Source organism: Bubalus bubalis, chromosome 14, assembly GCF_019923935.1.
Source record: "Bubalus bubalis isolate 160015118507 breed Murrah chromosome 14, NDDB_SH_1, whole genome shotgun sequence".
Classification (NCBI taxonomy): Eukaryota; Metazoa; Chordata; class Mammalia; order Artiodactyla; family Bovidae; genus Bubalus; species Bubalus bubalis.
In genome coordinates, this window is record NC_059170.1 from 71,003,093 (window position 1) to 71,028,966 (window position 25,874).

The 25,874-nt window shown below is 41.6% G+C and overlaps 1 protein-coding gene across 2 annotated transcripts; it reads left to right on the forward strand.

The window, feature by feature from the left end:
• Window positions 1-51: 51 nt before the first annotated feature.
• KIN (Kin17 DNA and RNA binding protein) lies at window positions 52-25,517 on the forward strand. Of its 2 annotated transcripts, XM_025264495.3 has the most exons (13): window positions 58-252; window positions 4,358-4,452; window positions 6,217-6,260; window positions 6,345-6,467; window positions 7,351-7,532; window positions 8,907-8,955; window positions 9,884-9,941; window positions 12,996-13,122; window positions 15,009-15,059; window positions 15,880-15,948; window positions 19,153-19,252; window positions 20,729-20,829; window positions 23,465-25,517. In XM_025264495.3, exons 1-13 carry the CDS (start codon window positions 139-141, stop codon window positions 23,525-23,527), a joined length of 1,176 nt encoding a protein of 391 aa, XP_025120280.1. In that variant the 5' UTR covers window positions 58-138; the 3' UTR covers window positions 23,528-25,517. The 2 variants fall into 2 exon arrangements, with proteins under 2 accessions (XP_045018660.1, XP_025120280.1); XM_045162725.1 differs by lacking the exon at window positions 6,345-6,467 and having other exon boundaries at window positions 52-252.
• Window positions 25,518-25,874: the final 357 nt, after the last annotated feature.

Sequence of the window (25,874 nt, forward strand, 5' to 3'; positions counted from 1 at the left end):
GAGCGTCCGGCGCCCAGCTTCCCGAGGCCCCGCCTCCTTCCTACTGGCGGGTGGTATTTGTCCCTCCCACTCCCGCTTGCCCTGTTCCGCTTCCGGTCGTCTAGGCGCTGGCTCCGGAAGGTTGTTGTGGTGGTCGCGATGGGGAAGTCAGATTTCCTCACCCCGAAGGCTATCGCCAACAGGATCAAGTCCAAGGGGCTTCAGAAGCTGCGCTGGTATTGCCAGATGTGCCAGAAGCAGTGCCGGGACGAGGTAAGCGGGCGCGGGGTGGCCCCGCGCGCACCCCCGCGCCTCTCCGGCGGTACCCCACTGGGGATGCAGGCTGAGGTGCCAGACGCCGCGGCGACCGCCTGGGTCTCCCGCCCCCAGGCATGGGGGCTGCGCAGGGCGAGCCCGGGACTCCACTCAGTAGGGCTGTACTTCCCTTCAACCGCCCGTCCTGGCGGAGAAGCCGGCTTTGGACACCTCCTTCCTCCTCAGTGTGATCACCCCCAAAGGAATAAAGAATGAAAAGGTTATAACCCCCAAAGGAGTAAAGAATGAAAAGGTTATAACCCCAAAAGGAATAAAGAATGAAAAGGTTTTGCATCCCCCTTGAGAAGCGACGTCAGTCAGGCTTTCAAGAAACGCGGGATGAGCCGTGCGGCGCTGGACGCCCTGGAATAACAACACCTTCTCAGACTTGGCTTGGCTCTTAGACATAATCAGGGTACAGACCAGAACTAAGCCCTTGCAAGCTAATCACCTAACAAGCCTTTGTCGAGCGCCTGCAACATGCCAGGTCTGGGATGTTTTCTGCGGGTGGCTTGTGGACTCAGGAGTCAGAACCAGGAGGCGGAGCTGTGTTCCCTTACAAGTTACTTGCTGTCTCTCCACCTGTTTACTTATCTGAAAAGTGAGACTAGTAATTGTCCGTTCTCATGAGACTGAGTTTTAAATGAGTAAATTATGTGCAAAGTGGCTGAGGGGCAGATATTGAGAAGCTTTGTAGACTGTGCTGTGGAGCACTTTTTCCCCATTATTTAGGTGGATGATAAAAGCACCTGGAAAAATTGACTGCAGGCTAGTGACGGGATCCTATTTTTCTCTGGATGTTGAATTGGGTAGGAAAGGAAGAACAGTGGACACTTGGAATAATGTAATCCAGTGTTTCTGCAAGTGAGGGATGAGATACTTTAGATGGGACTCAATGTTGAATGACACTGATAACAGTTTTTCTCTTTCATTTCTCTTTGGTTCTCTTTACTACTACTCACAGTAAAATTCTCACACAGAAAACTAGTACAGGGAAATCCGTATACCCTTTACCCAGATTTAACATTTGAAGTATTTTGCTGTGTCCTTTTCCCTGAAATATTTTAAGGTAAATTACAAACATCAGGATATTTCACTTAAAATCAGTTTAAATCAGTTCAGTTCAGTCACTTAGTCATGTCCAACTCTTTGCGGCCCCATGGACTGCAGCATGCCAGGCCTCCCTGTCCATCGCCAACTCCCAGGGTTTACTCAAACTCTGTCCATTGAGTCAGTGATGCCATCCAACCATCTCATCCTCTGTCATCCCCTTCTCCTGCCTTCAATCTTTCCCAGCTTCAGGGTCTTTTCCAATGATCTTCCCACTGGTGGCCAAAGTATTGGAGTTTCATCTTCAGCATCAGTCCTTCCAATGAATATTCAGGACTGATTTCCTTTAGGATGGACTGGTTGGATCTCCTTGCAGTCCAAGGGACTCTCAAGAGTCTTCTCCAACTCCACAGTTCAAAAGCATCAATTCTTCGGCGCTCGGCTTTCTTTATAGTCCAACTCTCACATCCATATACGACTACTGGAAAAAGAATAGCTTTGACTAGACAGACCTTTGTTGGCAAAGTAATGTCTCTGCTTTTTAATATGGTGTCTAGGTTGGTCATAACTTTTCTTCCAAGGAGAGAGCATCTTTTAATTTCATGGCTGCAGTCACCATCTGCAGTGATTTTGGAGCCCCCCCAAAATAAAGTCAGCCACTGTTTCCACTGTTTGCCCATCTATTTGCCATGCAGTGAAGGGACCAGATGCCATGATCTTCGTTTTTTGAATGTTGAGTTTTTAAGTCAGCTTTTTCACTCTCCTCTTTCACTTTCATCAAGGGGCTCTTTAGTTCTTCACTTTGTGCGAAGGGTGATGTCATCTACATAAGGGTGGTGTCATCTGCATATCTGAGGTTATTGATATTTCTCCCGACAGTCTTGATTCCAGTTTGTGCTTCATCCATTTAAACTCCAGAAATGTTTAAATATGTTTCTCTAAAATATTAGGATATTTTTCTACATAGTCACAATATATGTCATGACCATAACCAAATTAATGAAAATTTCTTGGAGACTTCTTTGGTAGCCCAGTGGTAGGGAATCCTCCTTTCAATGCAGGGTACACAGGTTCAATCCCTGGTTGGGGGACTAACATCCCACGTGCCACGGAGCAGCTAAACCCATGCACCACAGTCACTGAGCCCCCAAGCCCTGGAGTCCACACACCTGTGATTAGAGAGTCCATGAGCCACATGGAAAAATATATCCCATATGCTGCAACTCTAAGACCCAGTGCAGTCAAATAATTTCTTCATATCACCTCGTATATACTGCATAGTCACATTTTCTCAATTATTCTCATGAATGCTGTATAAAACTTTTTTTTGGCATAAGGAACTGTATTCAGTGTCCTGTGATAAACCATAATGGAAAAGAATGTAAGTGTATGTATAACTGAATCACTTTGCTACACAGTGGCAATTAACACATGGTGAATCAACTATACTCAATAAAATAAAAATAAAAACAAACAAAAAAACCCCAGTTATTTTTTAAACCAAGATCCAGTCAAAAGCAATACATTGGATTTAGTTATTAGAACTTTTTTTAAAAAACAGACTTAATTTTAGAGCAGTTTTAGGTTCATAGCAAAAATGAAGTCCATTTTTTGAAAGGTACAAAGATCTGTCTTACCCACCCTGCCCTCAGTATGTACAGCCTTCCAAACCGTCAGCATGGTGCAACAGAATAGTACTTTTGTGACAGTCAACGAGGCGATTCGTGCATCATTAGCACTGAAGTGCATAGTTTGTATTAGAGTTCACTCTTGGTGTTAAGCGTTCTGTGGGTTTGGACAAATGTATAGTGACTAATATCCACCATTATAGTGTCATACAGAATAGTTTCACTGCCCTAAAAGTCTCAGTGGTGTGGTATATTAGGACTTTTAATTCTCTCTCAGTTTTCAGTTTGAGATGGAGCACCTTTCCTTCCCCCATTTGTTTTTATTGACACTGACTTGAAGAGACCAGGCCGGCAGTGATCCTGGAGGACTCCCTTTTAACCATTACGTTTGCTTGTGGTTGTCTTTTGCCCTCTTTCTCTAACCCTTGTAGTTTCTGTAAACTGGGTCCTGGCAAAAATTGTGTAGGCGTCTGTGGATGACTAAAGATGAGGAAGCTACTCTAAGCAAGATTGAAATTGGACTCAGGACAGTGGGAAGGGGATTGAGCAGAGGGTGAGTCATTAGGAGGGCTGAGCTGACAGAGTGCTATGGAGGTGGAGGCCTCTAGGGTGCAGCATCCTGCATCCTGGACTGGGTGCAGGGTCAGGACAGCCGTTCCCAAGATGGGGAGACGGAGGAGAGGCACTTTCTTATGTCTCTTACTGGTGACGAGTTAGGTTCAGATGCTAAGCAGCGTAGATACGAAGCCAAAACTTGCCTTTTTTTTTTAAATCATCTGAAGACTATACAGATTTAGTATCATAAAGATTATGTATAATACGAAGTAGTGTCTTTTGGGTAATGAGCTAAAGTATAGGAGTAAAGTATAGGAAAGTGAGTGAAAATATAATAGTTTCCCTAATGGAAATTCACTAATAACCCATTTTACTTCATTATATTCCTCGAAATGCTTGCTTAACACTTTGTATGAAGTAGGTGCCCAATAGCAATTTGTTAGAGTCAAAACATGAAATCACTCTTCGTTACTGTGCCCTGTAATCTTTCTTGCTAATGTCTGTTTTCTAAAGCGCCATTTTTCTGTCTCTTTAACCTTCTGGGATTCTTCTTTGATTAGCAAGGTTGCAAAACTCAGTTTTATAAAGTTAAAAAAAAAAAAACAAACAACAGGGTGCTACAGCCAGTGACTTGATTATTTTTTATAATTTATCATCAAAGAGCAGTTATCTATGGTTTAATTGCTTATTGATTTATTAATAAGTGTATTAATGTTACTTATTAAATTATTATTTTCTATTTATTAAATTATTATTATTTATTATTAATTTAATTAAATACTTTTAATGATCTAAATCAGAATTTAACTACTGCCTTTGTATTTTTATAGAATGGCTTTAAGTGTCATTGTATGTCTGAATCTCATCAGAGACAGCTGTTGCTGGCTTCAGAAAATCCTCAGCAGTTTATGGATTATTTTTCCGAGTAAGTAACTCAACACCATCTTTATCTCATAAGCTTTATTCAGTTGGACATTTAAGAGATGCTTAATATTTTATATATTAGAGGCTCTGTTTATTCCTTACAAATTAATGTGATAGCTGCATTAACTTTGTGCTCCATTTTTGTCTTCTTTTGACAACATCATTGTGTGGAATTGTTAAAAAAAAAAAAGTATTTCTCATTATTCAGTCTTTCCTTCCTTCCACATCAAGCATAATGAAAAACTGTCTTTCATTCTAAAATAGCTGTGGCTGAGAGCACAGCTCTGGAATCAGACTGCCTGACTTTTAAGTCCTTCAAACCTGGGCTCTCCACTTAGGAGCTGAGTGACTTTGGCTGAGCTTCCAGAGTTTATCTATAGACATTGTATCTTCTCAAGTATTGTCTTTCCTTCATAGGGTTTATGTGAAGATTCAGTTCAGGTCAGTTGCTTAGTCGTGTCCAACTCTTTGTGACCCCATGGACTGCAGCATGCCAGGCTTCCCTGTCCTTCACCAACTCCCAGAGCCTGCTTAAACTCACGTCCATCGAGTTGGTGATGCCATCCAACCATCTCATCCTCTGTCGTCCCCTTCTCCTGCCTTCAATCTTTCCAGCATCAGGGTCTTTTTCAAAAGCATTAATTTTTCGGTGCTCAGCTTTCTTTATGGTCCAACTTTCACATAGGTGAAGATTAAATGAGTTAATATTTTTAAGCGTTTAGAAGAGTACCCAGTACTTGATTAATATTAGCTGTTAATTATTATGATTATTATTTCAGTAGAGAGGTATTCTGAAATTCTGAACAGTGATACGTTTTACTAGGCAGTGTCATAACATCTTACTCATTAATGCAAGTCAGTGCTTCAGAAACACCTTTAAGTATTAGGAAGCGTGTCAAATCATGGTGGTGGATACTAGTTTACCAAATTTCTGTTTTCACTTGGAAGCTCAGATTTTATATTGGCAACAAATATTGTCAATTGTTTTCCTTGACATCACAGGCTCATTTGTTTATTTTTGAGAAGAATAGGTACTGAATATTTAATTTGAAATAACTGTTGTCTACCTGTCTGTCATTTCTCAAATACCAAGTGATGCTTTCATGTTTCTGTGCTGGTTGGGGTTGGGAACAGCCTTTTTTTCCTTTTCATCTGTAAAAATTCTATTTGTACTTCACCACCCAGATTAAAGATTGCCTCTGCCTCTTGGTATCTCCCTCAAGGTTCACATGATGTCTTATTACATCTCTTTTTCAGGTTAGCTTAGCCAAGCAGCAGTTTAGCTTCTGTTATGGTTATGATGGTTCTGCTAGGTTGTGACCTCAGTGAGGATTTGTATCTTACTCACCTATGTTTATCTGGCACTTAACATTGTGCATAGCTCAGAGGGACACATTAAGTGCCAACTTCACATGGAAAAGGCAGTTTTGTTATTGATAGAATGGGGTTATTATGCCACATTTACTGAGAGTTCATGAAGCGTGAAACTTCATGAAGAACCCTCTCCAGAGACCCATGGTCACCTTGTGCCTGCTTCACCAAGACAAAGTTTCAACTCCAAACCAACTTTTAACTTTAATTGTTGAAAGCTAAAATCTTTTAGGATTCTTCCCTCTTTCAATGTTTAAAGGTTCACAACCGATGTTCACCTAGATATTTCACGTATCATTTGCTCATGCAAACTGTATGATGGCTTAAATTTCAGGAAGATGATGCTGTATATTTGTAGAAATTACCTTAATGCTTTCCCTTCTTGCTTTATTAGGGAATTCCGAAATGACTTCCTAGAACTTCTCAGGAGACGCTTTGGTAAGCACCTTAAGTCTTGTGCACACAGTGACTTTGTAATCTTGTAATGTGCTCAGGGTCTGCCGTGTTGTATTTTGTTCTCAGGCACCAAGAGGGTTCACAACAACATTGTTTACAATGAGTACATTAGCCACCGGGAGCACATCCACATGAACGCCACACAGTGGGAGACACTGACAGATTTTACCAAGTGGCTGGGCAGAGAAGGTGAGAACAAGACGTGACGTGAGCGGCTGTTCCATGGCTGCACGTGGGAGGGGAGAAGACAGTCCTGTATTCTGCTCAGTTGTGTCCGACTCTGTGACCCTGTGGATGGAAGCCCGCCAGACTCTGTCCACCTTCTGTGTAAATTTACGGGAAAGAGGTTGAGTAGGTCAGTTAGAAACTGGTGGAGAGGAGTGCCTCCTGCAGGGTTGCTTTTGCACACTGCGGGTGTGTAAGGGCGTCTGGAGCCATTCTCTTGATGATGCCAAGGTTTATCACTGAAGCATCCAGTCGTTAGGTTGAATATCAACCAAGAGGTACCTATCCTCTTCCAGTTTTTCCCCCCACATTCATTTCACTTTCACAAACTCTTGTTAAGGCAGTTTTTAAATTTGCTGCCTCCTTTCCCATTTCTAATAGGATAAAAAGTTTGGGAAAAGAAAAGATGAAGAAATTTTTTTTATTATTGTATTACTTATTCAGTGTGTTTCTTTATTCCATTTTGGGGGGAAGTTTTCTGCTAGTGAAGTCAGCAGGAATATCATGTACTCAGTGGATGTTAAATGCTTAGAGACAGTTGAATAATTACTAAGCAGGATAATCCATTTTTTAATGTTTCCCTTGTTTCAATGTGTTGGCGCAACCTAGTCAAAAACCAAAATAATATTTTTTTCTTTTTAAAAATACTAGAACGTATTCCAATTAAAATCTAAATGTCAGTAACTGTAAATATGGAAAATTCACATACTGTATGAATTTGTGTATTTGAACATGTTTGAATGAGTGTACTTGAATGAATGAGTAATTACGGTAGACACATCACATTTATATTTGCTTTCAGCTTTGATTGTGTACAAAATTAATAGTATCGGTTACTTTTTTAAAGGTTTGTGCAAAGTGGATGAGACACCAAAAGGCTGGTATATTCAGTATATAGATAGGGACCCTGAAACAATCCGCCGGCAGCTGGAACTAGAGAAAAAGAAGAAGCAGGACCTCGATGATGAAGAAAAAACCGCCAAATTTATTCAAGAACAAGTGAGAAGAGGTCTGGAAGGAAAAGAGCAGGTGGGCATCATCCAGAGATGCAACAGACAAAGGTCTGAAGAAGCACAATCACTTATTTGTTTATGCCTTGAACCACATTTTGTAGGAGAAAGCGCATGGTCTGGTATAAAAGCCCAGGTTGTGGAGTGGAGACAAAGCTGGGTCACTTCCTGACTTCACATGCTTATGTAACTGTGTAATCTTCTAAACCTGTTTCCTCATCCCTAAAATAGAGTCAGTACCTAAAGATGAAGATGTGAACAAGTCAGTTCAACTAATTGTAGCTAATGCAGTGCTGGGGAAGACCACAGTGTGTGGGAATACAGAGAGCGGGCACCTGCCCCAGCCTGGGGTGACGCGAGAATATTTAAAAGCAGATATAGCCCCCAGGCTGAGGAGTCTTGAGGAGTCACTGGGCCAAACCCAGGTGAATGGGGAGGGAAGGCATGATAAAATTGTTTCAGGTGTTAGAATAACTAGATCAAGGAACTTATTTGAGTAGATAGTTATTGGTCACCTCTGTGTGCCAGGAGTTCTTATAGGCACTGGGGATCCAGTAGTGGGGAGAAGATGAAAATCCCTGCCTTCGAGGAGCTTGTATACTAGATGTGTGTGAGAGCAGGAAAATACAGCCTAGTGTGTATGTGGAACTACTAGCCGTTGAGTATTGTTAAAAGCTTATTGAGATGCAGCATGCATAAAGTGTATGGCATGCGTGAATCTTACGGTTACACTTGCACCAACTTTTACGTATGTATGTGTCTTTAGATGAATGGATGGGCTGATTGAACTATAGATAAGTAGATAGTCCATGTGGCTACGACCCAGATGAACATATTAAACATTTCCAGTATCCTAGAAGGTTCCCTCATGCCCATTCCTAACCAGGACCCCTTGTCCCCAGAGAAGGAAGCACTGTTCCAACACACTATTATTAATTGTTGGTTAGTTTAACCTGTCCTTGAACTCTGTAAGAATTGAATCACCCAGTATGCTGTCTTTTTTATTTATGTATTCATGCATTCATTTATTTTTATTGATGGTATGTTCTCTTTGTGTCTGGCTTCCTTAGCTCAACATAACGTTCTGTGCATGTCGTTCACCATGTCCTTTCCCATTAGTGCTGCTCTTCTTTTTGATTCATGTATAACATTTCATTTTATGACTATAACAGTGTTTATCCATTCTCCTATTGAGAAGCATGTGGCTTGTTTCCAGCTCCTCCCACACCCCCCATAGGATGTCTTTATTGGAAGATGTTTACAATACATGTAATCTCTTATATAATACCTTAATTGTTTTAGATAGTGAGTTATAATTTAGAGCTCTTGAATATTGTTAGTAAATGCACTGTGAACCAAACATCCAAACTCTTTTTTTTTTTTTTTTTTAAAGGAAGTCCCTGTTTTTACGGAATTAAGCAGAGAAAATGACGAAGAAAAAGGTACTTTTCTACCTGTTTGAAAATGGATGCTTTTATATTGGCCCTGCCAAAAACTAGCAACATGTTTGGGAATAGGACATATTATCTACCTGGACTGCTTTATTCTCATTAGTCAAATGAAAAGGTGATAACAATGAATTAGATGGAATGCCTTCAGCAACGAATAATCAGACTGAGTAAAATTAGCCTAAACAGTAAGGAAATACTTTGCCACACCAAGACTTCGACTCCCAGAGATAGGGTGGTCCTGGATGTCACACTGTCAGCAGCTGGACACAAGGTGGCTGCCAGCACTCCAGCCATCATATGCAGACCCAGCCTGTCCAGAGGAAAACAGAGAGCCTGTTTCTCTTCTGGAGTCCCCTATGAGCAAGTAAGCTTTTCCTAGAGGACCTTCTTCCTAGCAGCAGGTTTCCTTTTGAATGTCATTGGTCAGACTGTATCTTGTGTCCCCCCTCAAAAACAGTCACTGGAAAAGGAAATGGAATGATTTTGATTGGTTTAGACCAAAGAGCCATACTTATCCCCTCCCACAGGTCCCACCTCCTAGTCCCATCCCCTTGGGTGTTAGGTTTTCAACGTTTAGATTTGGGAGGGGACACACCCCTTCAGACCATAGCATCCTCCAAGCCATGTGTGAGGCCTTCAGACACCCAAACAAAATGGGATTCCTGTTACCAAAGGGAGAGGGGAAGCGGAGCAGGGAAGGGGTCAAGGCCATATGCTCTATCAGTGAATATCTCTCCCTACTCTGTAAGCACCACTTCAGTATATTTTACGGGAGTTTATGATCTCTGGGTAGGAACATTCCAGCTCTCATTTGTTCAGAATATCCATGAATTTCTGTGTGGCTTCTTTGTGGTTTTTACCTGATGTTTTGCTAGAATTTTCCCCAAATATATATCGAATACCAGTTTTTTTCTTCCAGTTACATTTAATCTGAATAAAGGAGCCTGTAGTTCAGGAGCAGCATCTTCCAAATCAAGGTGAGCCACATGGACAGGTATCTTAGAACTTGAGAGTTTGGGTGGAATGTTGATGTCTATCTTAAAAGATGCAGGATTGTGAGTTATTTTTTCTAGTTGTCATTTTCATCTCTTTTTGTTTTGTTTAATGGTTAATTGATTTTTTTTCTTAGAAACTGTTTTTTTCTTATTTGTCTGTGATGAACTGATTCTGTGTTTTGAGGAAAGCTCATGTTTTATTAAAATGCTTCACCTGGTAAACATTTACTACTCCCTGACTCCTTCTCCACTCAGTGGTTCTTTCTATGCTATGGCAGTATTTATTTTTCTATCATAGCCCACTGTGTTAGCTGGGGTATACACTTTTTGTTTTACCTGCTCTGTTATGATTTTCTGAGAAGAGAGACTTAACTTCTCCAGCTATCTCCTTAGCACCTGGTAAAGTATAAGTGCGTTAGTAGGCACTCAGTAGCAACAGCCTTTCCTTCTAAAGGGTGTGGTACTGAGCCAGAGCTGACCAGCCTTTTCTGTAAAGGGCCACATAGTGAGTATTTTAGACTTTGTCGGCCATGTGTCTGTCACCACTTCACTTAACTGTGCTATTGGACTGAGGAAGCAGCCACAGACAGTACGTAAGCGAATGAGCCCGGCTGTGTTCCAGTTCTATCTCATTTATGAAAGCAGGCAGTAGACTGGGTCTGGCCCTCAGGCTGCAGTGTGTCAAGCCCTGGGATGGCCCGTGGTCGGGTGTTTGTGTCTACCCTTCGTGTTCTCTTTTCTCGAGGGCCTCGTGTTCTTCCGTCAAATATGCATGTGCTGCTTGTCATGTGCGGTGCACTCGGTTTTAGTCATGGAGGTTTAAACATGGATAGGTGTTCAGGAGGACACCGATATCTGGTGGAATTTATTTTTTGAGCTGGGTCATATTTGCTATTTTCCTTCATATTCTACATGATGCTTATTTCTGTGCTGTGCTTAGTCACTCAGTCATGTCTGACTCTTTGCGACCCCATCGACTGTAGCCCCCAGGCTCCTCTGTCCATGGGGATTCTCCAGACAAGAATATTGCAGTGGGTTGCCATTTCCTTCTCCAGGGGATCTTCCCAACCCAGCGATCAAACCCAGGTTTCCCTCATTGCAGGCAGATTCTTTCCCAGCTGAATCACCAGGGAAGCCCAATGCTTATTTAACCTAACTCAATTTTTTGTCTGGGGAGAGGGTTTTTTGGTGTTGTTGTTTGTTGTTTTGTTTTTTTGGTTAATCACAATGGTATATAATTCAGCGGCATTAAGTAGATTCACACTGGTACAACCATCACCACCACCCATCTCCATGACTTTTCATCACCCCAAACTGAAACTCTGCACTCTAAAAAATAACTCCCCACTGCCCCTCCCCTCAGTCCCTGGTTACCTCTGTTCTGCTCATCTGTCTTAATGAATCTGAGCAGAATCATACAGTATTTGTCCATTTGTGTCTGGCTTCTTTCACTTAGCACAACATCTTCAAGGTATATCCATGTCTTGGCTTGGATCAGCATTTCTTTCTTCTTTAGTCTCAATGGAAATGTCCCCTTGTACATGTAGACCACGCTTTGTTTATCCAGTCATCCATCGTGAGCGTTTGAGTGGTTTTCGCCTTTTAGTGCTCGTGGTCGATGCTCTTCTGAACATCAGTGTACAAATATCTGTTCACATTCCTGCTTTCAATTCCTTTGGGTGTTTATCTAGATGTGGATTTGCTGGATTATATGGTCATTCTGTGTTTAATTTTTAAAAGGTTTTCCACAACAGCTGTACCATTTTACATTCCCACCAGCATTTGCACAGGGGGCTCCAGTTTCTCCACATCCTTGCGAACATTTGTTATTTTCTGTGTTTTTTTAATAGTAGCAGCCTAATGAGGGTGTTTCATTTTGGTTTTGATTTGCATTTCCCTAATGATTTGTGATGGTAAGGATCTTTTCATGTGCTTTTTGGCCGTTTATAATCTTTGGAGAATCACTTATTGCCCATTTTTAAACTAGGTTTGTTTATTATTCAGCTTAGTTTTAAGTAAAAGTAACAGCTTTAGTACAACTCAGTTTCATATTTTGTAAATATGACAAAATAATTAATTAGACTGGTAGGGTTCAGTGAGTCAGCAGATATTAATGGAGCATGTATTTGAGTCACAAGATAGTTACTGCTACTTTACAGGGAGGAAAAAAAAAATATATATATATATATATGGATATATGTAGTCTCTCTCCTCCTATGAGAGAGGACTCATATATACAAAGGGTTTTATATGAGGTGGAGTCGGGTGCCTGCCCCAAAGTGCTCTGGCAGTTCAAAAAAGGACACGGTCCATGAAGTCTCATGAAGAATGGATCTTAAAGAATTTCGACATATGGAAATAAATGGAGAGACTATTTTAGGTACAGAGAGGCATGTGCAGAATTACAGAGGCTTGGACAGGCATGGCTCAATCAATAGCAAATTGTTCAGAATGATAAGTATACATAGTAAATCGGGGATGGTATTCTGGTGCCAGTGGTGACGGTTGTATAGTAGCACTCAAAAGTTGAGAATGTGCGCTGTGAAGACCTCAGGCAATCAGAAATAATAAAAAAATTCACACTGAAGGTTGAAATCTTTGTTTTAAAGAAGTGAAAGCAACAGCACTGTGCTGGACTTCTGATGGCTGTTTTACAAACCTCTCACCTGGTTGATCCTTGCGGTCCAGCTAGAGTTGGGCCACATTACAATCCCCGTTTATAGCTGGGGAACTGGGATGTAGGGAAACTTGCTGAGGGTCCTAGCAGAAGTAGAAAGAAACCCTCGTGGCCCCAGCCCTGAGGCTGATGCTGTCGTCCATGACTGGGTCACACGGGTAGAGTGGCGCTGACTTGGGGCGGGGACAAGAAGGGCTGTGTGCTCCCAGTCCTATACGTGAGGGACATGCCCGTCACTGTTTTGACTAATCTGTAGTTAACCGTGTTTAACAGGCTCCTTCTGTGTTGTTCCTTTCACCCATTATAAAGCCTGCACGTTTGCACAGTTTTTGTTAACAGCGCATTCCTCTTCCCCTCAGTTCTTTGGGACCCAGTGCCCTGAAAACGATTGGGACCACAGCATCAGTGAAGCGGAAGGAGTCCTCCCAGAGCTCGGCTCCGTCAAAGGAGAAGAAGAAGAAGTCTGCCCTCGATGAAATCATGGAGGTGAGCTTTATGAACTGCTTGTCCACTCTAGCTATTCGGTGAACGATGTGATTCCAACCAAGGAGAGTTAAACAGTTTCTCCAATTATGAGATTAATACAAAGGGAGGAAAATGTGCTCAGGCCAGATTAGGGGCGAAGAGCCCAGATGCAGTTCCATCTGAGTGGAGCCAGAACCTCCCTAGATAGGTGCCTCAACTGCTGTCTGCAGAACTCTTCCTGAAATTGTGGTCAGTAGATTTCGTTTAGAAGGACCATTGTGGTGATTGACGCCAGAAATAAAAGCTCTGCTCACCTTTGGTGGCTCAGAAAATTGGCATCCTTCAGGGATCTCTTCTGTGGCCTCTTAACTTCCACTTAACACCTCCTACCTGGGAAGAGAACATTTAGACATATTTTTAATTTGATTAAACCAGATAGCCAAATTTATGTGACATCATTGAAAACCTGTGATTATCTGACGTAGAGCTATACCTCTGCTTTAAATTTACCTGAAATTCTGGAGTCATTCTGCAGAAGGTTCTTAATATATCCTTAAATATACATTTCTCCCTTTCACCCCATCACCTTCCCTGATCAATAAATTTATGAAATCTTCAAGTTATTTATGAAGAGAAAGAATAAATGGGTACAAGAGACTGATTATTTTCCCTCTTAACATCATTTCCTCTGGGCTCCTCAACCTTTTTCCTTCGTTTGCAAAGAGATAGGAGGAAACTGGTCTTCCCTATTATTGGAAAAACAGAAAATGCAGGGCAGTCAGAACAGCTTAAAGTATAACATATTGCGTGTACACTGTGAGATGTGTTCATTCTAGCATTCAGGCCATGCAGAGTTGCTGTTATGTGCTGGGCATCATGCAAGGTCCTGCATGTGTAGAGTAGGGAGAAAAACACGGACCCTGCGTGTCATGGAGCTTTTGCTCTAGCAAAGGAGATATCCCAGACAGAGTGAACCAGTGGATGAGTATTCACAAAATGCGAAGCCCTAAGGAGGTCTGAAGGCAGGGAGTGGGGAGATAGTTTGTTCCCTAGCCAAGGCGGGGAAGATCGCTACTTCAGTCTCCGAAGGGAAGATCCACGTGGCTGGAGCCCAATGAGCACTGGAGTGGGGGCATCTGACGTTAGAGAAGGGGCAGCCCCGCAGTAGTCTTAGAGCCCATTTGGAATATAATTAAGTGAAACAGAAAGCTGGATCTACCTGCTTAGAATATAATATGCCAAGTTTATAGGGTATTCTTTGTTCATATTGGGAAGTCGGCAGAATTAAAATGAAATTTCAGATCAACCAAAGAATGGCATTGTTCATTCCCTTTGACAGTTGGTACTTAGGGTTAACTAAGCATTTGAGAAAGAAAAAGGTGTGCGATGTAGTTCTGCTGGTGGTTAGCATGTTTCCTTTTGGTCACCCTTTCGTTTACATCTCTCTTGGATGTGTTTTCCTTCTCCTTCATTTGACAGCTTTACCATCCTTGTCAAACAGGGAAGCTCCTTTTTGCCATCAAACTGTATACCCAAGTACACTGTGCTAGATTGGTCCATAAGAGTTACATTTTTTACCCCTGAAAACATCACCTGTTTTCCGTCTCATGACAGTCTGGGGAAGGAAGGAGGGGTGGGACTGTGTGATGTTGGCAGGCAGCCTCGCAGTTTGACTTGATAGAAGCTGTTTATCATCTTGGTCAGTTGATTTGCCTGTTGCTTATTTTCTTAGAGTTGCTTTTTTTCAATCAAAAATAAATTGCAGAAAATGTTTATCAGAGCTTACACATTATATCAGTCTTCTGTGAAGTGTGTTTTATGGAGTTCTTTTGCTACATAGAATGTTATTAGAAATAAACTGAATATTTTAAAGAGGCAATTGTTGGAATGTCTCATGTGTCCTTCAGATTGAAGAGGAGAAGAAAAGAACTGCACGGACAGATTACTGGCTGCAGCCTGTACGTATCCCACTGGGCCTTCTTACATCTAAGTGTGCTCTTACCTGTGTGCTAAGTTAATACAGTTGTGTCCAACTCTTTGAGACCCCATGGATGGTAACCTGCCAGGCTCCTCTGTCCATGGGATTCTCCAGGCAAGAATACTGGAGTGGGCTGCCATGCCCTCCTCCAAGGTATCTTCCTAACCCAGGGATCAAACCCACTTCTCCTGTGTCTCCTGAATTGCAGGTGGATTCTTTACTGCTGAGCCCAGTGTTCTTAAGTGAATGATTTAAATGGTCTTTGATATAAATGGCTAAATTTCTTAAATATCTGTCACTTCTGGAGATACATTTATAACTTTAATGACTCATCTGTGCATCTGCTCTGTAAAGTCCTGATTGTACTTTTGTTGGGAGGTGGCTTCCTGTTCTTGAACCAGTAATGTGCCTTGAGTTTAGTGCCAAATTTTTGTAAGGACCCCTTGAATTTAAGTCTAGAATTATTTTCTGTTTTAGCCATCTGTGAAAGACCTAGACTAGTTGAGATTGGTAGGTAGAAGTGCTAGATTTCAGGAAACCTTCACTGTGGAAATCAGCCATGAGATATGCATTTTTTCTCTTGGTAACCAACTGTGTTGAGTTAAAAAGAGAAAGAAGAAATAAAAGATTACTAAGAAAATGTCTTGCCATTGTGGTAGGAAGGCTTCCAACTCCAAAGGGTCTTATTTAGACAACAGGTAACATTTTACTATGATTTTTTTGGTGAAAATGGTTTAAAATATAGTATCAAAAGAGGAAAGGTAACTTATATTGTTCCTTCCATCTTTTTTTTTCCCTAGGAAATCATAGTGAAAATTATAACCAAAAAACTTGGAGAGAAGTATCATAAGAAGAAGGGGATTGTAAAGGTAGGACTGTGAAGTTAGGGATGGAATTTGGGAAAGGAGCTGGTGGGGGGCTGAGTAAAGCCATCTTGTTGCTGCTGCTGCTGCTAAGTCGCTTCAGTCGTGTCCGACTCTGTGCAACCCCATAGACGGCAGCCCACCAGGCTCCAGCCGTCCCTGGGATTCTCCAGGCAAGAACACTGGAGTGGGTTGCCATTTCCTTCTCCAATGCATGAAGGTAAAAAGTGAAAGTGAAGTCGCTCAGTTGTGTCCGACTCTTAGCGACCCCATGGACTGCAGCCTACCAGGCTCCTCCGTCCATGGGATTTTCCAGGCAAGAGTACTGGAGTGGGGTGCCATCGTCATCTCTGAAAGCCATCTTGATACTCCTCAAAAACCAAGTCCTAGCAGCAGAAGCAGTGTGTCTAAGGATTTTGATGGCTGACTGCACAATGGTTGGAGAAATATTCTGTTTCCAGCCATAGTATAAACTGTGGTTTGCTTTCTTACTGGAGCAAATAGTATAGGTGTCCATGGCCATGTCTTAAAAAACTTCAGCAAGTACACCTTATGCACTCCCATTGTTGTTGACAGGCAATGAAATGATGCCCCGGAGTTCTAAGGGGGACTTCCTTGTGTTTAACCTGAGAGGCTTATCTTGATTGCCGTAGTATTTTAAAATTTAAAAATCAGCTCTCTAGTCTTTTTCTTTCTTCTGCTTTTCCTAAGTATAGTTTCATGCTAGCAGCCAGCCCTTGTGCCTGCATAAATTACCCTCCTAATATATTTAAACAAGGCAGAATTGTTCTCTCGCTATATGTCTTAAAGACTTATTCTAAGATCGCCAGCCTTTTCCTTCCATGTGAAAACCTCAACTAAACTTTGAATTGAACTCTTTAAGGACCATCAAATCAGATCAGATCAGTCACTCAGTCGTGTTCGACTCTTTGCGACCCCATGAATCACAGCACACCAGGCCTCCCTGTCCATCACAAACTCCCGGAGTTCACTCAGATTCACATCCATCGAGTCAGTGATGCCATCCAGCCATCTCATCCTCTGTCGTCCCCTTCTCCTCCTGCCCCCAATCCCTCCCCGCATCAGAATCTTTTCCAATGAGTCAACTCTTCACATGAGGTGGCCAAAGTACTGGAGTTTCAGCTTCAGCATCATTCCTTCCAAAGAAATCCCAGGGCTGATCTCCTTCAGAATGGACTGGTTGGATCTCCCTGCAGTCCAAGGGACTCTCAAGAGTCTTCTCCAACACCATAAATCAAAAGCATCAATTCTTCGGCGCTCAGCCTTCTTCACAGTCCAACTCTCACATCCATACATGACCACAGGAAAAACCATAGCCTTGACTAGACGAACCTTTGTTGGCAAAGTAATGTCTCTGCTTTTGAGTATGCTATCTAGGTTGGTCATAACTTTCCTTCCAAGGAGTAAGTGTCTTCTGACTTCATGGCTGCAGTCACCATCTGCAGTGATTTTGGAGCCCCAAAAAATAAAGTCTGACACTGTTTCCCCATCTATTTCCCATGAGGTGATGGGACCAGATGCCATGATCTTTGTTTTCTGAATGTTGAGCTTTAAGCCAACTTTTTCACTCTCCTTTTTCACTTTCATCAAGAGGCTTTTTACTTCCTCTTCACTTTCTGCCATAAGGGTGGTGTCATCTGCATATCTGAGGTTATTGATATTTCTCCTGGCAATCTTGATTCCAGCTTGTGCTTCTTCCAGTCCAGCGTTTCTCATGATGTACTCTGCATATAAGTTAAATAAACAGGGTGACAATATGCAGCCTTGACGAACTCCTTTTCCTATTTGGAACCAGTCTGTTGTTCCATGTCCAGTTTTAACTGTTGCTTCCTGACCTCCATACAAATTTCTCAAGAGGCAGATCAGGTGGTCTGGTATTCCCATCTCTTTCAGGATTTTCCACAGTTTATTGTGATCCACACAGTCAAAGGCTTTGGCATAGTCAAGAAAGCAGAAATAGATGTTTTTCTGGAACTCTCTTTCTTTTTCCATGATCCAGAAGATGTTGGCAATTTGATCTCTGGTTCCTCTGCCTTTTCTGAAACCAGCTTGAACATCAGGAAGTTCACAGTTCACATATTGTTGAAGCCTGGCTTGGAGAATTTTGAGCATTACTTTACTAGCATGTGAGATGAGTGCAATTATGCGGTAGTTTGAGCATTCTTTGGCATTGCCTTTCTTTGGGATTGGAATGAAAACTGACCTTTTCCAGTCCTGTGGCCACTGCTGAGTTTTCCAAATTTGCTGGCAGATTGAGTGCAGCACTTGCACAGCATCATCTTTCAGGATTTGGAATAGCTCAGCTGGAATTCCATCACCTCCAGTAGCTTTGTTCATAGTGATGCTTTCTAAGGCCCACTTGACTTCACATTCCAGGATGTCTGGCTCTAGGTCAGTGATCACACCATAGTGATTATCTGGGTCGTGAAGCTCTTTTTTGTACAGTTCTTATGTGTATTCTTGCCACCTCTTCTTAATATCTTCTGCTTCTGTTAGGTCCATACCATTTCTGTCCTTTATCGAGCCCATCTTTGCATGAAATGTTCCTTTGATATCTCTGATTTTCTTGAAGAGATCCCTAGTCTTTCCCATTGTGTTGTTTTCCTCTATTTCTTTGCATTGATCGCTGAAGAAGGCTTTCTTATCTCTTCTTGCTATTCTTTGGAACTCTGCATTCAGATGTTTATATCTTTCCTTTTCTCCTTTGCTTTTCACTTCTCTTCTTTTCACAGCTATTTGTAAGGCCTCCCCAGACAGCCATTTTGCTTTTTTGCATTTCTTTTCCATGGGGATGGTCTTGATCCCTGTCTCCTGTACAATGTCACGAACCTCATTCCATAGTTCATCAGGCACTCTATCTATCAGATCTAGGCCCTTAAATCTATTTCTCACTTCCACTGTATAATCATAAGGGATTTGATTTAGGTCATACCTGAATGGTCTAGTGGTTTTCCCTACTTTCTTCAATTTAAGTCTGAATTTGGCAATAAGGAGTTCATGGTCATAGCCTGATCAAATATGGCTTCTAGAAAGTAAACTCCAATGATATTAATAGAAGGAGTTACTCTTAAAACAAGTTGCTCTTACTCTTTGATTAGAATTTCATTTGTTTTCATTTATTTATTTGTGTCCTTGGACTTCATATTGGCATGTCTCTTCTGTTATTAAAGTGTTGGTTTTACATGACAGGAAGTAATTGACAAATACACAGCTGTGGTAAAGATGATTGACTCTGGAGACAAGCTGAAACTTGACCAGACTCATTTAGAGACAGTCATTCCAGCACCAGGTAAATCACTCTGCAGACCGTTTAATACATATACCATGGAAATAAGGGATTCCATTCCTACTGGACATTACTCAATAATTCAAGATATGAGTTTCCTCTTTAGAAAAATGTAATCGCCTATTATAACCAGCTCCTGTTTGACTTGGTGATGTGGATGTTTACCAGTCCTCTGAGGAAGCTATTTTGTGGCATGAATAAATTTTCCCTTCCTAGAATCTATTTTTTTATTCCCCCAGAAGCAAATCATAGACATATCTGGATAAAATCAATCATGTTAGGATGCTTATTAATGCCTTTGTTTAGCCATTTGAGGTAGTAAAGTAAAAGTTAGTATTATTTTGCTTTTTCTGTTCCTTAACCATCTTACACATTTCTAATGTAAATGCCACTGTGGTTAGGTTGTCTGCCTCTGACCCAAAACCCTTCATGGTATTATCATTGCCGGCACAGTGATAATGTTAGTCTCTCAAACTTGCATTTATCAGATCAGATCCTGTTATTCTTTCTCCCTAAAACAAAATTCATTTTATGGATTAGGAATTGTGGACTTTTTTTTCAAAAGCTTTAGTGAGGTGTAACTGACATAAACTGCATCTGTGTATAAGGTATAGAAATTGATAAGTTACAGCACATACCTACTCCCATGAAAACCATTGCTACCATCAGGTTGATGAATGTGTCCATCACCCCCGCAGAGTTTCCCCATTTCCTTGACAACCCTTTGCTCCCTGCTCTGTCTCCCCTCTCCCCCAGGCAGCCACTAGTCTGCATTCCATCATACAGATTAGCTCCTATTTTTCTAGAATTTTATATAAATAAAATCATATCGTGTGTCCTGTGTTTGTGTCTGGCTTCTCTCACTAAGCACATTCATCCATTATTCTGGATTCATCTACATTATTCTGGATGAATCCAGAATAATGTTGTGTGCATCTGTACTCTATTCCTTTTTACTGCTGAGTATTTCATTATGTGGACATGCCAGCCTCTATCCAGTCACCCACCGATGGACACTGGGGTTGTTTAAAGTTCTTGGACATTATAAATAAAACTGCTATATGAACATTCATGTACAGATCTTTATATAGATATAAGATTTCTTTTCTGAGAAAATTCTTAGAGATAGAATGGTTCAGTAGGCATACGTTTACATTTTTATGAAACTAACAACCATCTTGTGATTTTAAAAAGAGACAAAGTAAGCTGAATTTTTTTCTGGTTACTTACGGGCTCTGCATCCCCTCCAAGAACCTTATGCTTTTTGGTCTTAAATTAAAACATCCCTTAACAAATAAGTGGAAAAAATGAGGAGTCTTATAATGTGATGGTGATCAAAGTATCTACAAACTGTACTTTAGAATCATACAGATAATAAATGATTAAGAACTTGCATTGTGTTGATGCAGAGCAGTTATATTTGGCTGTAAGAAAGTGGCATTTTTTTTGTATTAAGTGTTAACTCTTTTTCTGTTGCAGGAAAAAGAATCCTCGTTTTAAATGGAGGCTACAGAGGAAATGAAGGCACCCTAGAATCCATCAATGAGAAGACTTTTTCTGCTACTATAGTCATTGAAACTGTAAGTATATTTACAGAAAGACAAATTTCAAAATGCTTTTAAAATGTGCTATGGTTTTTGTCATTGATTTGGTGTTATATGAGTTTGGGTGTTCTGTTTGTATTCGCTCCTGTTTGGAAATCTGTAAGGTTCCCCCACCCCCGCTGCCCCGCCCCTTATTTTTAAGAGTTTTTTTGAAGTGGAACATTTTTAAAAGTCTTTACTGAATTTGTTGCACTATTGTTTCTGTTTTATATTTTGGTTTTTTGGCTACAAGGCATGTGGGATCCAGGCTTCCCTGATAGCTCAGTTGGTAAAGAATCCACCTGTGCAGGAGTGAAAGTGAAGTTGCTCAGTTGTATCTGACTCTTTGCGACCCCATGGACAGTAGCCTACCAGGCTCCTTCGTCCATGGGATTTTCCAGGCAAGAATATTGGAGTGGGTTGCCATTTCCTTCTGCAGGAGATCTTCCTGACCCAGGGATTGAACCCAGGTCTCACATTGTAGGCAGACACTTTACCGTCTGAGCCACGAGGGAAGTCCTGGTGGCAATGCAGGAGACCCCAGTTCAATTCCTGGGTTAGGAAGATCCCCTAGAGAAGGGATAGGCTACCCACTCCAGCTCAAATAGTAAAGAATCTGCCTGCAACGCAGGAGACCTGGGTTCGATCCCTAGGTCGGGAAGATCCTCTTTAGAAGGGAGTGGCAGTCCACTCCAGTATTCTTGCCTGGAGAATCCCATGGACAGAGGAGCCTGTTGGGCTACAGTCCATGGGATTGCAAAGAGTCAGACATGACTGAGCAACCAACACTACCCACTCCAGTATTCTTGGGCTTCCCTTGTGGCTCAGCTGGTAAAGAATCCGCCTGCAGTGTCAGAGACCTGAGTTTGATCACTGAGTTGAGAAGATACCCTGGAGAAGGGAAAGGCTAGCCATTCCAGTATTCTGGCCTGGAGAATTCCATGGACTAGTCCATGGGGTCTCAAAGAGTCAGACGTGACTGAATGAATTTCACTTCATGTAGGGTCTTAGCTCCCCAGCCAGGGATCAGACCCACAGCCCCTGCCTTGGAAGAGGGTTTCTTGACCACTGGACCACCAAGGAAGCTCCTGTATAAGCCTGTTTTCTTTAATAACTGACATTGCTGAAGCAATTTATCTTCTGATTACAAAAGAAATGCCGTACATACTTGTCTTTATCTGTTCACGCTCCTATAGCAAAATACCATAGACAGGGTGACTTTAGAAACAACAGAAATTGACTGCTCACATTCTGGAGGCCGGAAGTCTAACACCAAGGTGCAGGCAGAGCTGGGTGTCTGCTGAGGGTCTGTGTCCTGATCTGTGTTCTCTCGTGTGCTGGAAGGGGCGGGGAGCTCTCTGGGGTCCCTTTTTAGGGGCACTAATCCCATCCTCAAGGGCTCTGCCCTTGTGACCTCATCACCTCCTAACACCATCACATTTTAACGTATTGAATCAGTTTGGGGCAGGACACAAACATTCAGTCTGCAGCAATACTCTTATATAAAAGCTGAAAATTACAATTTACTATAAATACTTTAAAAAATTGCCCATAAGCCTCCAGGCAAAAGGTAAGCTCCATTAATATTTTAGTCTGTTTTTCCCCCATCTTTGTATTTTATAAAATTGTGTATAACATGTATAGTTTTGTATCTCAGTTTTTTCCCCCTCATATCTAATATAAACTTAATCTGCCAGAGTGTAATTAGTGAGGAATGAATAGTCATGATTAATGGAGGAAAGCCACAGAAATCAATAATTTTTCAGTGTTCTTCCTTCTTTCATAAAGGATTTAAGGTAGGTGACATCAATAAAGTAATTCATTTCAGGAATCTGATATTTAAGTAAAATTGCCGATTCATTTAGAGTTGGTCCACTGACAGTTCTGCTCACAAGAGTGAGACCTGACCTGTCTTCAAAGGAAGGATCTGAGACGGGCTTCAGATCCTCGCACTGCTGCACCGTGTCATCGTTATCACGGGCAGCGTGACGGGCCGCGTGTGGAGGGTGCGTGGCCTGCGTGAGCCCCGTGCCACCCCTGACCATGGGCTGCGTGTGGAGGATGCATGTGGAGGGTACATGTGGAGGGTGCGTGGCCTGGGCAAGCCCCGCGACACCCCTGTCCATGGGCTGCGTGTAGAGGGTGCATGGGCTGGGCAAACCCCGCGCCACCCCTGTCCGTGGGCTGCCTGTGGAGGATGCGTGTGGAGGGTGCGTGGCCTGCACAAGCCCCGCACCACCCCGACCATGGGCTTCGTGTGGAGGATGCGTGTGGAGGGTGCGTGGCCTGGGCGAGCCCTGCGCCACCCGTCCGTTCTGTGGGCCGGAGCACCGTCTCACACCGCGCCTGACCAGGGGGAGCGGGTGGGGAACAGGAGGTACTCACCAGCCAGCAGGTCTCCGGCACAGCATCTGGTGGTAACGCATCCCACCCAGTATGAAGAAAACACAACCAGTTCCTGACGAGGACACCATAGGGTACTTTTTTAAAATTCAGAGTCACGAAGAACTGTTAGCCACCTTAATGGTGTCTTAGGGATGTGAAAAGGCACATTGGCATCCAGAAGCATATGTCCTTGTCTTGTAAGTGCATGTGTGTTTTTAACCACTTCTTCAATTATTTTAATTTGTAGGGCCCTTTAAAAGGACGCAGAGTTGAAGGAATTCAATACGAAGACATTTCTAAACTTGCCTGAGTTTGAAAATTTGTTAGCATCACATTAAAATCTTAAAGCATCAAATTGGTGTTCACCAAGACATTACAAGACTCTACTGTGTTAGGGTGTTTCTTTTGTATAAAACAAATGGATTTATTTAAATATTACTGTAGTTGTTTAGTCTAACTTATAGAAAAATTGAATTATGTCTCGTGAAGTATCAGAATTATGTAATTATGTCCTTGTTGTTTTTGTTGCCTTTGTAATACTTCCTTGATTTTTTAATCTACATTAAAAGAATATTATTGTAAAGTGTTGTATATAGGACAATGTAGAACTATTGTAGAGCAAATCTTTCATATACTCTAAATTTATATTTTCATCAGTAAAGTAGTAAAGTTGGATGTAATATAATTACATTTTTAAGAGTCAAACTATAAATAGAATAGCTTTATTGAGATGTAATCCACACACCATACAATTTCACCCATTTTAAGTGGACATTTCAGTGGTTTTTAGAATATTTACAAAGTTGTTTGAAAATCACCATTGTCTAATTTGAGAATTTTCATCTCCCCAAAAGTAACCCTGGATCTATAGTCACTCCAGACTACTGGCAACTACTAATCTGCTTTCCATCTCTGTGAATTTGCCTGTCGTGGACATTTCATAGAAGTGGAATCATACGGTATATGGTCTTTTATGACCAGCTTCTTACACAAAGCATAGTGTTTTCAAGGGTTATCCATGTTGTAGCATAGGTTACTACCTCATTTTCATTCAACGGTAATCTTTTGTATGGATATATAACGCATTTTTTAAAAACTATTCATGAGTTGATGGAATTGGATTGCTTCACTTTGAGGCTATGATGAATAATGCTGCTGTGAGCATGCATGCACAAGACTTTTTGTGGTCATGCATTTTCAGATCCTGGGGCACAGTAACTCACTCATGTTATACCGTGTCTAACATTTGAAGAGCCATTTCCATAAGGAATGGCTCTCCCTGATTGTGGTGCAGAAATAAAACATGATGCTTTCCACAGGCCTCCCCCAAATCTGTAACTTTGGAATCAACTCAGTAGTTTTCTTCACAGAAAAAAGTTTCATCCCTACCTCTCACATTCTTTTCTCCAACATCTTCCTGAAATTATCGCAAAATAAAGTAGCATTATTGAGGTTAGGTTTAATTTTTAAAAAATCAAGCATAAAAATATGATTCTATACTATAGAATTGTTTTCCCTATAAGGTTTTAGAGGCCAATATGGTTATATTAAGCAGAGTTAACTGCAGACACCTAAAATCAAGTCTTATATTGACCTTTTTTCTTTCTTTTTTTTCTTTGGCTGCACCAGACAGCTTGCAAAATCTTAGTTCCCCGACCAGAAATCAAACCCTAGCCCCATGCAGTGGAAGTACAGAGTTCTGACCACTGGACCACCAGGGAATTCCCTGACTTTTCTTTTTAAAACATTGTAAGCTATTATTCTTTTTAAAAAACAGACTTTATTTTTTAGAGCAGTTTCAGGTTTGCAGCAGAATTGATGAACCTCCACTGACCGGTCATCGTCACTGAAAGTCCATGGTTTCCATTAGGGTTCCCTCTTGGTGTTGAACATTCTGTCGGCTTGGACAAGTTTATGATGACATTTATCCACCACTATGGGATCGTACGAAATGGTTTCATTGTCTAAAAATCCACCTCCTCGTTTCCCTCCCACCCCTCCCTCCACATCAGTCACTGATCTTTTTACTGTCTGCATGGTTTTGACCTCTCCAAAATGCTGTGGTTGGGCTCATACAGTGTGTGAGCCTTTGCAGACTGGCTTCTTTTACTTAGTAATATGTGTTTAAGTTTCCTCTATGCATCTTCTCACAACACGACGGCTCATTTCTTTTTAGTGCTGAATAATATCACATTATCTGGATGCACCACAGTTTACTTAGCCATTCATTTACTTAGCCTGAAGGACATCTGGGTTGCTTCCAAGTTTTGTCAACTATGAATAAAGATGCTGTAAACTTCCACGTGTAGATTTTTGTGTAAACACAAGTTTTCAGTTCATTTGGGTAAATACCAAGGAGCGTGGTTACTGGATTGAATGGTAAGAGTGACTTCCAAAGTCTCTGTTGCAGTCTGCAGTCCTACAGGCAACGAATGAGAGAGTTCTGTTGCTCCACAGCCTCACCTACATTTGGTATTGTCTTGATTTTGGCCATTCTAATAGGTGTGTAGTAGTATTTCATTGTTTTAATTTGCAATCCCTAAGGAGATCCAACCAGTCCATTCTAAAGGAGATCAGCCCTGGGATTTCTTTGGAAGGAATGATGCTAAGGCTGAAACTCCAGTACTTTGGCCACCTCATGCAAAGAGTTGACTCAT

What these genes read in the sequence shown, in the direction of transcription:
- KIN (XM_025264495.3), top strand. Translation starts at nt 139, where the DNA reads ATGGGGAAGTCAGATTTCCTCACCCCGAAGGCTATCGCCAACAGGATC. An exon ending in AGAAGCAGTGCCGGGACGAG is followed by an intron (nt 253 to 4,357) that starts GTAAGCGGGCGC and finishes GTATTTTTATAG; the next exon opens with AATGGCTTTAAGTGTCATTG. An exon ending in GCAGCATCTTCCAAATCAAG is followed by an intron (nt 9,942 to 12,995) that starts GTGAGCCACATG and finishes TCTTCCCCTCAG; the next exon opens with TTCTTTGGGACCCAGTGCCC.